The sequence below is a fragment of the Impatiens glandulifera genome, chromosome 4 (genome assembly GCF_907164915.1).
Source record: "Impatiens glandulifera chromosome 4, dImpGla2.1, whole genome shotgun sequence".
In the NCBI taxonomy this organism is placed as follows: Eukaryota; Viridiplantae; Streptophyta; class Magnoliopsida; order Ericales; family Balsaminaceae; genus Impatiens; species Impatiens glandulifera.
The window spans coordinates 46,520,583-46,536,163 of record NC_061865.1 but is presented as its reverse complement, the minus strand read 5'-3'; the positions used below and the strand labels follow the sequence as shown (position 1 = coordinate 46,536,163).

General features: G+C 32.6%; 2 protein-coding genes across 2 annotated transcripts; one reads left to right on the top strand and one right to left on the bottom strand.

The window, feature by feature from the left end:
- Positions 1-1,201: 1,201 nt before the first annotated feature.
- LOC124935235 (cucumisin-like) lies at positions 1,202-10,703 on the top strand. The gene is made up of 10 exons (XM_047475682.1): positions 1,202-1,447; positions 1,538-1,902; positions 7,730-7,830; positions 7,904-8,150; positions 8,270-8,786; positions 8,883-8,970; positions 9,418-9,562; positions 9,645-9,756; positions 9,878-10,091; positions 10,168-10,703. Exons 1-10 carry the CDS (start codon positions 1,202-1,204, stop codon positions 10,701-10,703), a joined length of 2,571 nt encoding a protein of 856 aa, XP_047331638.1.
- A 440-nt stretch (positions 10,704-11,143) lies between these two features.
- LOC124934310 (multiple myeloma tumor-associated protein 2 homolog) lies at positions 11,144-15,581 on the bottom strand. The gene is made up of 4 exons (XM_047474821.1): positions 15,459-15,581; positions 14,059-14,148; positions 12,618-12,879; positions 11,144-11,569 (listed from the first exon to the last, which is right to left on the bottom strand). Exons 1-4 carry the CDS (start codon positions 15,499-15,501, stop codon positions 11,272-11,274), a joined length of 693 nt encoding a protein of 230 aa, XP_047330777.1. The 5' UTR covers positions 15,502-15,581; the 3' UTR covers positions 11,144-11,271.

Sequence of the window (15,581 nt, the reverse complement as noted above, 5' to 3'; positions counted from 1 at the left end):
CTATACCCAAATCAATACCTGAAATATCATCTTTAATCGAAGTCACATCCGAACCCACAACCACATCTTCACCAACCTCACATCCACCTCTCGAAGTTACACCCGAACCCACAACCACTTCTTCACCAACCTCACAGCCACCTCCTTCGGAAAAAGAGCTAAAAGTCTACGTTCGACAAAAAACACAACTTGCACCAGTCCATGAATCCTCCTCAGGCCTGAGTCCAACAGAAGTTTCAGGTACAATAGTTAATCATGATATTCCTCATATTGACTTACCCATTGCTCTCAAGAAAGGTGTTAGGTCATGCACAAATCACCCGATCTCAAAATTTGTTTCATACAAATGTCTATCGGAGTCATATCGGGCCAGCATTGCCGACTAAGACAACGTGAAAATACCTACATCCATTCATGAAGCCTTCGAACAACTAGAATGGAAACGTGCTATTAATGAAGAAATTGACGCACTTATAAAAAATCATACATGGTCCCTCTGTGAGCTTCCAAAGGGAAAGAAACTCATCGGATGTAAATGGATCTTCAAGACAAAACATAACTCAAATGGATCGATTGAAAGGTACAAAGCTCGTTTAGTCGCTAAAGGATTTTCCCAATCATATGGGATAGATTACTTCGAAACTTTTGCGCCTGTTGCAAAACTCAACACCATTCGAATACTTCTATCTTTAGCGGTTAACAAAGATTGGAAATACACCAACTCGACGTAAAAAACGCCTTCCTAAATGGAGACCTTGAAGAAGAAGTTTACATGAAAGTGCCTCCTGGTATTAGTGCTTCACCTAACGAAGTGTGTCGCCTCCATAAATCTCTATATGGTCTCAAACAATCACCAAGGGCATGGTTCGAAAAATTCTCAATCTCCATCATCGAGAATGGCTTCTCTCAATGCCATGCCGACCACACTATGTTTGTCAAAATTGCTCCGAATAAAAAGATCACAATCCTCATTGTCTACGTTGATGACATAATCATAACCGGGGACGATAAAAAAGAGATTCAAAATTTGAAAGAATTCATAGGTAGCCGATTTGAAACCAAAGATCTCGGATCCCTCAAGTTTTTCCTAGGAATGGAACTTGCCTGATCAAAGAAGGGAATCTCCTTATCTCAAAGGAAATACACCATAGACCTTTTAAAGGAAACAAGCATGCTTGGATGTAAGCCTACCAACACCCCCATGGACTCGGTCCACAAACTTGGAAATAACAACGACAATACTCCAACCGAAAAATGTAGATACCAACGACTTGTGGGGCGACTCATGTACTTATCTCACACTCGTCCCGGCATTGGCTTCGTAGTGAGCGTTGTTAGCCAATTCATGAATCGCCCTTCCGAAGAACATATGAACACAATTTTCAGAATTCTAAGGTACCTAAAAGGTTCTCCGGGAAAAGGCCTTCTATTCACACGTAAAGACGACGTCAAGTCAATTTGTGTGTTCACCGATGCCGATTGGGCCGGGGACATTACCGACAGAAAATCCACCTCTGGATATTGTTCATTTGTATAGGGCAACCTCATCACATGGAGAAGCAAGAAACAATCTATTGTTGCTCAGAGTAGTGCCGAAGCTGAGTATCGTTCTCTTGCACTCGGAATTTGTAAAGGAATTTGGATACGCCACATCCTTGAAGAGTTAGGATTGCCTCCAGATAGACCTATTCAAATGTTGTGTGACAACCAAGCTGCAATTAGTATTGCAAAGAATCCTATTCATCGTGCTAGGACCAAACACATTGAAATTGATCGTCACTTTATTTCAGAGAATGTAAATAAAGGCTCTATTGCACCTCTCTACGTTATATCTCGCAATCAGGTGGCTGACATACTCACCAAAGCTCTTCCTAAACCGAATTTCGAGGAACTATGTGGCAAGTTAGGCACGTTCAATATCTACTACCCAACTTGAGGGGGAGTGTAGAATTATCTCTCAAATATGGAAAGTCAGTAGCAAATCAATCAACTAGACTAATTGAGTTGTTAATTGACTGAGAATGGAATGTTGAGAATGTCAGTAGCAAATCAATCAATTAAACTAATTGATTTGTTAATTGGCGGTTGATTGTTAAATCAATTACATGATTTTATTATTTAATTGATTTTCTTTCTTGTAAATATAATGTTTATTATTTAAACGCTAGACCTCTTATGTAAAGAATGGTGTAATAAAATATTGTTTTTTTCTCTCAAAATTCTACAGTGACCTTGAATGAGATTCTTAGTCATGAAAAAGGGGCTAGATGAGAGGCTTAGTCAATTCGAAGGCGAATGAGATCATTGAATTGGCATCTGATGCGAGAAGATGAATGAAACCTTGAATGTGATTCCTAGTCATGAAAAAGGGGATAGATGAGAGGCTCGATCAATTAAAATGGAAGGACATTAACGATTTCTCTTGAAGAAACTATGAAGCATAGTGAAAACAATTGAAGACAATTAGACAATTTGGTTGAGTGTGCAAAGTTCAATGCAAGATGGGTGGCAAATGTTTGGCTAGATCTTCAGCTTGAGTAAAGAGATGTCATTAGATACCTAATTATTCATATGATGTAAGTTTTTCTTGGGTCTTATTGGCTTTCGGTCAGTATCTAACTTTGAGAAAGTAGACGATGGGTGTTCGTTTGGAGTGTCCTCGATTTTTGACAAATATCTGATTTTGAAAAATTAGACAATGGAAGTTCTTCTTGGGTCTTATCGGCTTTGATCAATATCTTATCTTGAGGATTAGAAGATGGATGATCATCATTGGTGTCCTCAGTTTTGATAAATATCTGATTTTAAAGAAATAGACGATTGAAGTTCGTCTTAGGTCTTCTCCGCTTTCGATTGGTATCTTATTTTGAGGAAGCAGATGATGGAAGTTCGTTTTGGGTGTCCTCATTTTTTTGATAAATATCTAATTTTGAAAATGAAGAAGATAGAGAGAGGGAGGCAAAGCAAGGCGAAGGAAGGTGTTAGGAAAAATATATATGTTTTTTCAACTACTTTCTCTTCACTCCCTAGATACCTATAATTAGGTATTTCCACAATTTGTGAAGATACATTCCATATGTATGAACCATCTTTCATGATGATATTGTTATTGAGGATTTACGTAATCAATCAGATTGTAAATTTCAGTGACAAAAAAAACAAAGAGAGGGAGACGAATCAAGACGGAGGTAGGTGTTAGGAAGAAAAAACATTTGTCTTCAACTATTTTATATGTATGTACCATCTTTAATGATGATGATATTTTTGAAGGTTTATATAATCTGTTAGATTATAAATCTTAATTTGCAAAAATATTGTATAATCCATTATATGTGATATAATGGATGATTTAAATAGCATAAGGGTTCCGTGGCTTTACTCTTGCCGAAGGGTTTTACACGCTAAAGTTCGATGTGGGATTCACATCGAGAGTAGCATAATCGAGCGAAGATACGTTGTTATCAAGAAGATGACAATATTTTTGATATGCTGATAGTTCTTGAATTTAGGAGCTATGAAGACTTTGCTTTTTGACAAAGAAAAATGATGGAAGACACGAGGGAGATAGCATGTAAATCAAGGTGAAGTGTTGAGAATGGATTTACAATATTACAAATATGGTATATTCATAGTACACAATCTTAGTACAATGAAGGGTATATTCAACAAAAGGAAACTATATATTTTTGTGTATAATCTTGATATTTGGAAATAAGATTAACACAAAAGAAAAGTAAATATTTTTTTATGGAAATACAATTAGGAAATATGGTAAGAATATTTTGGAAGCTCTTTAAGAGATTTGAACAAGATATTGATATTGACCTAATTGGGGGTTTATTTAAAGGTGCAGTCAGACACTTTAGAAAGTCAAGTCTTTGCCTTGAGAACATCGCTTCCTTGTAAGTTGTGTGTGAGATTTCATTATGAGAGAATCATTGTAATACTCTTATAAAAATCTTGGTAATAAAGTTGAGAGCCTTTTGTGCTTCAAAGTGGATGTAGGCATGTTATGGCCGATCAACTATAAATATTGTGTTTGCGTTATTTAATTGTTTCTTTCGTTTCTGTAATAGTTTGATGTTGTTGTTCTTAAATTAAAGGATACTTCATCTCCTGGTATCCCAACACTATTATCATATAGGTTCTAATTTAATTTTTTTGTTAGCTTAATATTATTACATACTTTGATGGTGATCATTTCTACCACTGATATTTAAGTTGTTATATTGGTCTCTTAACTTATTAGACTTCGAAATAACATATTGGAAAACTAAGAATTTAACTTTATTTCTCAAATATATCTTTTTAAGGTTAATACAATCTATAAATATGCTTTTAAACTAATGTTATCTATTTTAATCTTAATTTTTATAAAAAGAAACCTATAAAAAATAGTTATTGTAGCATTTATTATTTTTTAAAATGGTTGTCAAATATACTTTCTTAAATTAATATAATCCATAAGTTAATGCTTTAAGACTAATGTTTCTTAATTTTTTTTATTTCGTTTCCTTTGAAAACCACAAAGACAATACTCTCTTGTTTAAACATTAGTATACAATGTTTTACATATTTAGCCTGGGCTACAACCCACCTTCGCCTTTGATGTAGCTCCGCCGGTGGGTACTATAGATCCAAACATTTACTAAGTTTTGAAGGAAAATAATATGAAATTTTAGAAGCAAAAATAAAATCCATAAAAAAACATGAAAAGAGGTACCAAAAGTATTATTTGTACACAAACATCTTTGTGGGTATAATGGAAGAAAAAAATTTAATTTTCTAAGTGTTTTAAAACATTTTACTGCAAAATTTAATTTAAAAAAGTCAATTTTCTCAAAAAAGTCATAAATAAGAAAAAAAATATATATTGACCGAATATGCATTAGATTTGCCAAATTTCAAAGAGTTCTTAGTGTTGCTACAACTTTTGGAATCTATAAAAGGGTTAAATATAGAACCTCCCTTCCAAACTAAATTAAGATAAAAAAAATATCTTACAACATGATGCATACAACAAAAAAATTATTTGTTCCAAGTTTTCTTCAATTATGTACCTTCTATGTCATTTTTCTTAATTGTACCCAAGCTAGTGGGCATGATCGAAAGGCATGTGTTTATTTTTTATTTTTAATAGTTACTCTTTGTTTTATATATATAAAATAGATATCTCATGTGACAAGACTTAGACTAAATGATATACGATCTCTAAAAGTTAGGAGGAGTCATGAGTCATGACAATTGGTCTGTATTCTAACTTGTGCCCAAAGATAACCAAAACCATAGAAACATAAATAATAAAATTTAAATATGTGTATAAGATGTCTCGCATCGAAAAATTATAGTAAATATAACTAGTTATAAAAATAAGTCTAATAAATTAGAAATAACTTCATGTCCATCTTTTTAAGCTTGGGCTTTGGTTGTCCAATAATTTACTCGAAGATATTTGTGGTCTATTTTCTCACACATAATGTTCGGGCTGCCTTAGTTCTAATTTAATAAAAAATATTTTTGATTATATTTGAACTAATGACCAAATAAAAATTCTCAATTTTCATGTTGAACCACTAAACTAAATCCTTTAATGTTATAAAAAAACTAGAAAATTTAAATAAAAATATTGATTTTTATTAAATAGGCTTCCCTAGGATGTGATGTCCTAGCCCGTGAGCTTGCTGGAATTACCTTAGGGTCGGTCCTAGGTATTAGAGCCGACTCGATGGTAAGACAAAGTGTCATGGGTGAGCACATCTTGAATTTCGCATGAACTACGTGTCACATAGTTCAATTCTAGAGTCTTAATCGGTGGAGTTTGGAACTATAAATGACAATAAATATCCGTATATTCGATGGTCGAGTTTGAGTATTTTAAATCGAGTTTGGGATCGGGGTCAGGTAATAGAATAGATACCCGATCGAGTTCGAGATCAGGGATGGGAAGTATACGAAACCTAAATCCGAACTCCAATACCTGACCCAATACTTGTGGGTACCCGATGGTGAGATTTGAGTATTTTAAATCGAGTTCGGAGTTGGGATCGGGTATGGATTATAGAAAAGATACTCGACGAGTTTAGAGATAGAAAATATGCAAAATCCAAACACAAATTCCGATATCCGACTATATTAATATTAAAAAATATTTATATTTGTTTTACTAAATATTAATGTGAAACTTTATATGCCCATCATTACATCCATTCTAATAATTACATCATTTGTTTCACTTTTATCCACACTTTACACTAATTGTTTTTTCTAATACCAAAAAAATTAATTCTCCTTCATCATTCATCTTCATTTTTAACTAACAAAATATTATTTCTCTCTCTAATCACTTTTCATCTTCAATCTTTAATATTTTTTCAACATTTAATCCATATATTTTCTTCTTCAATTATATTAGTATACAACATACTTATATAGGGTAAGTAATGCTTTTAATTCTTTTTAAAAATTTAGACATTACTAGTTTTAAAGTTATTGATTTAATTATTTTTCAATCTATATTTTGTAACTTCTTTTTAATAAAATATATAAATTCACAGCGGATGAGAATAGAAATAGAGATACCCATCAAATTTTGAATCGGATGGTAAAATAAAATATGGGTTGGGGACAAATATTCACTCACCAGATAGGGTACCCGTTAAAATTCCTATTTGGGACTACGAATGAGATGGTGATAAGTACGTCACGTGACTAAATTTGAAAGATTGTGATGTCCCTAATCAAGAATTTATAGAAAATTTAAATTTTTTTATAAAAATGAATATAATATATATATATATATAATATATATATAATATAATATATATATGAGTACGTTTTTGAGCTTGATTTGTAGTGGCCTACTGATTTGTTCGAATATATTTGTAGTTTATTTCTTCAAAGATAAGGATACTCGAGTTTGAAATATTACACCTCATAAGATTCAAATTGATTAATAAACTTGGTCTTAGTTATCTGTATGTCTTTATTTTATTTCAATATTTTTTAAGTTTCATATTAATTATATATTTTTAAGTCACTTCTAAAGTCCTAATCGGTAGAATTTGGGACTACGAATAGGATCGCGTCGAGGATGTCAAGTGACTAAGTTGGGAAATTGTAATGTCCCATATCAGAGATTTATAGTGAATGAGATTTCGTTATAAAACAAGTTTAATAGGCTATAGATACCTTAATGGTTATCTCTTTGAGTTTGGGTTATGGTGGTCCAGTGGTTTACTCTAAAATATTTGTAATTTATTTCATCACACATAACGGCTCCTGAGTTCCAGCGTAATCAAACTTAGTCTTAGTTATGTGTTTGTCTTAAGTTACATATTAAGCCATATTTTTACAAACTATATCTCACTTTCACTAAATCAATGCCTTGAAACAAAAATAACTTGTAGAAGAAAGAAAAGAATTTGTGAAAAAGAAATTTGATTTGCCACAGGAATATAAATTTTATTAAATGAGTTCCACTATATTTCTCACTTCAATAGTTTTTTCTATCATTCAGGAATATATAGTATACTTGGGAGACTTGAAACAGGAATCAGACATCCCTCTCCATGTCTTGCATTCAAACTTTCTTAAAAAAGCATTTGGAGGGTAATATTATCATCAATATAGTTTCTTAAACATATTTTTCCCTATTTTCTTTTATTAATTTAAACAATGTCATATATATGAGATGATTGTTTAATTATTTCTAAGATACAATTTTTTTTAGTTTAAACAACAACATTTCTACGTCACTTCTTCACACTTATAAGGCCGATTTCAATGGTTTTGTCGTCATGTTAACGAAGGACGAATATCATCGAATTTCATGTAAGATAATTCATTTCTTCTCATACAAAATTATAGATAATACACTTATATGCATCAATTTAATTCATTACAGTAATGGAAGAAGTGGTATCGGTATTTTCAAATAGAAATAATCATTTGTACACTACGAGATCATGGGACTTCATTGGATTTTATGAAACAAGTAGAAGAGTAAAATCGGTGGAGAGTAACATCATTGTTGGAATAATCGATACCGGAATTTGGCCAGAATTAGATAATTTTAGAGATACAGGATTTGGACCTCCACCACGTAAATGGAAAGGCTCGTGTCGAGGATTAATAAATTTCACCTGCAATAAGTAAGAATTTGATTGTATTTATTTAAATTAACTCCTATTATGTTATTATTTTTATTCAAAAAAAATAAATAAATAGTGAAAATATTGTATTCATACCAAGAAGTACTCTTTAATTGCAGTAAAATTATTGGAGCAAGGTACTATAACATAAAGGGAGACTTCACGGAAACTGATATCAAATCTCCAAGAGACACCAATGGTCATGGAACTCATATAGCATCAACGATCGCCGGAAACCCTATTAGTTCGGCAAGCTTTTCCGGTCTCGGCAAAGGTACAGCTCGGGGAGGAGTTCCGTCTTCACGGATTGCCGTATATAAGGTTTGTTGGTCCAATAACATTTGCGCAGATGCTGACATCCTGGCTGCATTCGATGATGCCATTAAAGATGGAGTTGACATAATATCAATTTCTAACGGAAATGACTATAATGCAAATTATCTCGACGATTCGATAGCTATTGGATCTTTCCTTGCCATGGGAAAGGGAATTCTGACGACAATGGCCGGTGGAAACGATGGTCCGGAAATTTCAACTGTTACCAATGTTGCTCCATGGGCAATTACAGTTGCAGCAAGCACCATTGATCGAAGATTCTTTACCAAATTGAAGTTGGGTAATCATGCAACTTTTCAGGTAAAATCTTTCACTATCATTTCTTCTCGTTTCAGCAAATCATAGATACAATGTTCTTAATATATTTTAATTATTGATTCATCTCTTTAACTGCAGGGAGATACAGTGAACACGTTTGATTCAAATGGTTTCCTCCCTTTAGTGTATGGTGGTGATGTTCCAAATAAAACATTGAATATTTCTGGTGCTGTATCTAGGTATTATTATCAAGTTGAATGATAGAATATGTTTAGTTTGTTTGATTTGTTTGATTTAGGGTTTAGGTGAATGTTTTAAGTAAATGCAAGGAATTTTCTATGGTCAAAACTTCCATCCCTCTAGGGACTCTACCCATAATCTCTCTTATCCTTCAACCCATTAGTTCATGAATCTGATCAGTTTTTATTTTTTTTTGCTATGACATTATGAGAGGTTGCATGATCATGATATGGGGTTGATTTGTAGCAATTCTTGTATAATTTTGTTATATGTTTTTATTGAGATTCTGAGAATATGAAGTTGCCCAGTAATTTAAAATCTTTTGTTCAGACTATTTTATTACTCTCATACAATGCAGATTCTGTCAAATCAATTCACTAGACGCTAACATTGGTAAAAGGTAAAATTGTTCTTTGTGACCAACTTAATTCAGGAGCAGGAGCTCTTTTGGCAGGAGCAACTGGTATGGTGATACGAGCAAATGGACCCAAAGATAATGGTCTCGCGTTTCCCCTCCCTGCAACTTATGTTGACGATAAGGTTAGATACGACATCATGAGCTATATTAACACAACAAGGTATATACCATAGTATTTGAGTTAATCTAACAATTTTGGATTATAATTTTATTCATTGACTATTTTCTTGTTTGAAAAACAGAAATCCAATAGCAAGCATATTGAAGAGCAATGAAGCTATTGATGAGTTTGCACCTTATATTGCATCCATGTCATCTAGGGGACCGAATCCCTTAACATATAGCATCCTCAAGGTTGTATTATGGTTTCTAGTTAAAAATAAATATGAGAAAACATGGTTTCTAGTTGAAGTTAGACATAATGAATGTATTTACCTTACAATAACTTATATTGAAGATTTTGCTCTTATTGTAGCCGGATTTATGTGCGCCTGGTATTGGTATATTGGGAGCATGGACACTTTTGAATTCTCCTGAGGGAGTACAAATTGATAAAAGGAGGCTTCCTTATAACATCCTATCGGGTACATCAGTAGCCACTTCACATGTTACTGCTGCCGCCGCTTATGTCAAATCCTTCCATCCTTCATGGTCTCCATCTGCTATAAAATCTTCTCTTATGACTACTGGTATATATACAATGTTTAATGCATTTATTCTTACAAACTTTTGAGAAACTTGAAACACGTAATAATTCTCTTGCAGCCTTCAAGATGAATGCAAATACATATTCTGGACAAGAATTTGGTTATGGAGCAGGCCAAATAAACCCTGTAGGGGCTATTGATCCCGGTCTTGTGTATGATGCTAGTAAAGCGGACTATTTACAACTCTTGTGTTCACTAAAGTATAACAACAAGCAGTTGAAAAGACTTACTAAAAACATTATACCATGTTCCTGCATCTTCTCTGGATGTAAAACTGCTTGGAATCTAAACATTCCTTCATTTTCTAAAAATGTATTGCCTACAACTCCTTTTAATGTCACTTTCACTAGGAGAGTTACTAATGTGGGATTAGCATCATCTATTTATAACGCCCAGATTGTTGCTCCGCCTGCACTGAAAATAGTAGTCGTGCCGAACAAACTCTTTTTCTCTAAAGTTGGACAAACTCGATCATTCATGATGACTGTCACAGGAAGACTTAATTTGAAACAGAAGTTTGTGTCTGCTTCTTTGTCATGGATAGATGGCACACACATAGTAAGAAGCCCCATTATTATTTTTGCTCCTAGATAAACAAGCATGATGATATTACATTGGGCATTTTAGTAATAAGCATTTGTTTATTGAATAAAAATAAGGTAAAGATGAAAAGGGATATTGAGAAAGTTTATATGACAAGTTCATGAATAATGAATTTATTTATGAGAATGTGTATTGATTATGTGTTTTTAGAATTGTGGTGTGGGTTACTAACCCAATTATTAATTAGGTTGTATGTTTTAACCTAATCTTGCATATGTGATTATTTCTCCAAGATCTCATACGGGATCCTCATTTCAACTTAAACCGTTTTTAATGATTTGAATTTGTGATATTATATCTTTTAAGTAGACTCTTATTATTTAAACAAATCGACGTATCATAATATTATTTTTCATATAACTCCCATATACTTCCCACAATAACAAACAAGTTACCACATTTTTTACATAATAATATAAGAGAATCTAACAGATTTCAAGACATAATAATAAAAACAAATCTATCTGTATCAAGAGTGGAGTATTAGTCAAGATGCCAATATTCATTTTATCAAATACTTTAAAACAAACACCAACAATTACACAACACCAGTTTTTAGTTAGTCGGAATCGTGTCTCCTCTTCTCTCTTCTCTCTTTCTTTCCACTCCGCCTGTCCTCAGAATGTCGTTTCTCTCGCCTGTCACGTTTCTCTTCCCGCCTCTCAAGCTTCTTCTCCCTTTTCTTCTCTTCTCGCCTCTGTTTCTTTCGGCTCCTTTCTTCATCTGATTCCTCATTGTTGTCTCTCACAGATGGAGTAGGAGCCAGCGCAGGTGCAGGAGTGGTCATGTTTGATGGTTTAACTTCTGCTGTGGGCTGTAGTGTAGCAGAACCAGACTCTTCATAAGCCCGGGGAGCTCTGCAATCATGAATAAAGAGTTGCCACTTTTCAAAAACTAATTCAAAAATCTCTACCACTTTGCACATTCATTATGGGAAAATTAGTAATCATAGTACTAATAAGGTTGCATTTAATTTCAAAACTTATCATTTAATCTTAGGCAGTGTTTCATAAAACAGCTCATCACTTAATCTAACTAATTAAGTGCTTGTTTGAATTAAGTCTATTTCATAATTATTCTTTAAAATCACTTAATTATTTGGAATAAACTCAAATTAAGCTAGAAAGTTTAGCTTCGTCGGTAAGTTATGAATAACTCAAAAATAATAATACGAGCATATAAACAATTATAAACCTGTAACTTCATCAAATTAAATTATAAGGGTAAAATAGTCTCTAATTATGTTTTTGATATTAGCTCCATATTTGGTCAAATCTAACTTGAAATTCAGATATTTTTATTTGGATTATTCAGCCTTTATTAATTCAGGCATTTACTAATTCAGTACTTAAAATTCAGCATCAAACACCTAACTTTTAATTTTATCAAACATACCCTAAATGATTGAGTATTTATTTGAATAAAGTTTATTTGATAATTATTACTTCAAATCATTTAACTATTTAGATTCAGCTCAAACTAAGCTAAAAAAAATATTTTAGCTAAAACAATTTAATTTGTTTAGTATTTTATGAATGGTAAATCTCTATAAACGGTTGAGCAATACAAAAGACAATTTAAATTACTGAAAATTAATCAAATTACATCATTATAAGGGTAAAATAGAATTTAACTATTTTCTTCAGCTTACATATCAAGTATTTAAATTTTAGATATTTGTATTTGGTTTAGTTTCACATTGTATCATCAACTTTACCAAGTATTTAAAATTTAGATATTTGTATATTTTCTATTAAACATTAATGTTTGAAATGCACATAAAATTCAATATTGAGCACTTAATTTCAGTTTTATCAAATAAACCCTAAGTATAAATTTGATGTGGAAAGAAAAATTTCTATAAGGAGTGCATCAATGAAAACAAATACATGTTTTGTTTCATACCTTGAAAATCCTAGACCTTGAACTTGAGCAGCCTCTGCATGTCCTGCTCCCAAGTCTTCAGCTGTGGAGCCTCGTTTTACAAGTTCTGAGAACTCGTGTTTGTCCAGCCGAGAACCTTGAAGCCGGTTAGCACGTTTAGGAGCCAACCCCAGAGCTTCCCTCATGGACTGTTCCTCGTCTTCCTTGATTCTTCTTATTTCTTCCTTTGCAGCCTCTGAATCTGCAGAATTCCTGTCCCTTGTGTACCAGATCAGATCCTTCCCTGTTTGGATTGAATTTTTTTGCAACAATTTTTATTAGACTAACTTTCAAATACATCTGCAACTCGTCAATTATGTACAAAGAAAATCCAACACAATACCAAACAGAGAAGGAAAGTATTGATGATGATAAGAATTTCATAATAAATAGCATAACAACAAAGTCGACGACATAGAATCCTGTTTATGCAAAACTTATTTAAATTATCTAGTACCAATGAGTAATGTTATGAGGAAAGCAATCTGGATTATAGATCAAGTCAACTGTCTCATATCTTTAATCAAGCAGAACCAAATTAAGGCCTTGTTTGAACTGGGTTTATATGAATAACCAGGTGATTCAAATGAAATTTGGAATGGGTACACTCAAACAATTCTTGTTTGATGTAGATTATGAAAGAACATGTTATTTGGGGTTATTTGAGTAAAAAGACATTAAGGGTATAAATATATAATGAATAAATATTTTTCTAAAAGGATATTTTAGTATTTTGGTTGATAATTTGATTGATGAGTAGATTGTGATTGAACAGTGAATTATTTGAGAATAATCGCAATATCCCATATCAAACAAGGCCAAAGTATGTGTCTTGCAACAGCCATTATCTTCCACTAAAGTCTGGGAAGTGGAAATTTTAATTTAAGCAGAATCTATGCCTCATTTGGAAAAAAAATTAAATATGTTTTTGTATTTGGATCTAGATACAAAAACATAAATAAATTTCTGAATGCGTTTCTGACTAAGATTAGTTTTGACTAAGATTAGTTTTCAAACGTTTATGTATATGAATCCATAAATAAAAATTGTTCTCAAATGGAGCCTATGAGTGAAATCTTATGAACATCCATTTTTTACATAATTACAGAACATAGTTGTATTATACATCAACACAAATGATTAGGAGGATCTTAGAAAAAGAAATATGACTTATCTGACAGGATCATACTAGAAAAGAAAGTGTAAAGAGACAAAAAGAAACATGATGAAATGAGATGGAGTAAAGATGAAAAACAGAATGGAATGGTAAGTAGTTTTTTTATATCACCAATCTGAATACCAGCATCATAACATTATTTTATCTAAACCCATGTTACTACTGGATAATCTTTTTAAAAAATACAAAGTATGTAAAAGATTGTGAACTAAATGTTAACTGATTACGGAGGCAACTAGACAATACCTTTCTGCCATCTTCCTACTGGAGCCTTGACGCTGTGACCTAAATAATTCTCCCGATGCTTATCAACCTTGACTTCATCCCAGGTAAATTCTGCATGCATCAATCAAGGAAGACAAAAATACCCAATCCCAGTAAATCACAAACACAAGCAGAATAAAGTTATAGCAACAATGAATGGGATCCAAATGAAGGAATAATTCAACAAGCAACAGCAGTTCATAAATGATGAATAAATCAATTACAGTGGTATACAGATAATTACACACAATTTTTCATCTTGTTCTTTTGGTTTAGAAAAATATGGCATATGATGTTAATTAGATGACTTTTAAATGTTTCAGGCTTGAATTGCACAATTAAGAATGATACACTTGAGTCCTTGACAATGACAACTTAGACTATAAATATTTTAAGAAAAAAAAACTGCAAAAACTGCTTATTCAGCTAAAATGTCAGGTCAAGGGAATTCGTGGACAATGAGAAATTTCAGTTCCAGCCTCCAATTTTTTAGCAATATCAAGGGAAAAAAATGTCAACTACATATTTTTCTTAATGACTAGGGTGTCATGCCAATTTGCAAGTATGTCGACTAATCCTCAGGAGGCTAACAATTTCGAAGTTCATAGCTCATTCTCAAAACTCTACACAATGAATTTAATGATTAACTAAATTTTGTCACTAAACAAGCTAAATCTATTCAAACTAAGTGTCATGTTATCAATCTTATTCTAAGTTAATCCTAAATATTCAAAGACCTCTCCTATATTTGCTTTCATGTTTTAGGTAATAGTATACTTGTCGCACAAATTTCAAGTTACTTAGTTGGAGCTAGATTCTGTTTTCTACGAATTGGTACGCAAGAATTGACACAATAGTTGTGGGATAGACCTTACTCATGCTACAATCCTAATAACTGATTAATTTGTGAATTATTGACAACAAGCTAACATACATCAATAAGAACATGGTTTCTTAATGAATTTCTCAAACCCTAGTAAGAATTCATCCCTGACTCTCAATAGGCATCTAAGAACATCAAACCAACCACCAACTTTACATCAGTTTCATGCTTCGCTTTGATTCAAAGCTGAAATTTTTTTAAACGGCAAAAGAAAAATAATGTTCCACAACTCAAGAAGCAATTAATAACTAAGTCCCGGTAGAACAACAAAGAAGGTATGTAGCGAAGCCGGTATCCAAAGAACCACAAACCTCACAAACAGAAAATTATAATAGAATATAAAGTACGATTCTCCATCTCCTCTCAACACAATTCGACAACACGCTTTAGAAAAATTGGTTGGTTATACATGAAAAACAAGGACATGGCAACAAAACTAAACACGATCGAGATCCGTAACCCTAGAAGAGAAACGAAAACAAAGAAGGAGAAAACTTACGATCTCTACCACCGCGAACTCCTCCTCTGGTAGGATGATACATGTTTCTCAAATCTCTATGCGTATGAAAACGAAATTAGGTCTTCAAGTTCAAAGAAAATTTGAACAAATATATTTTCTTTC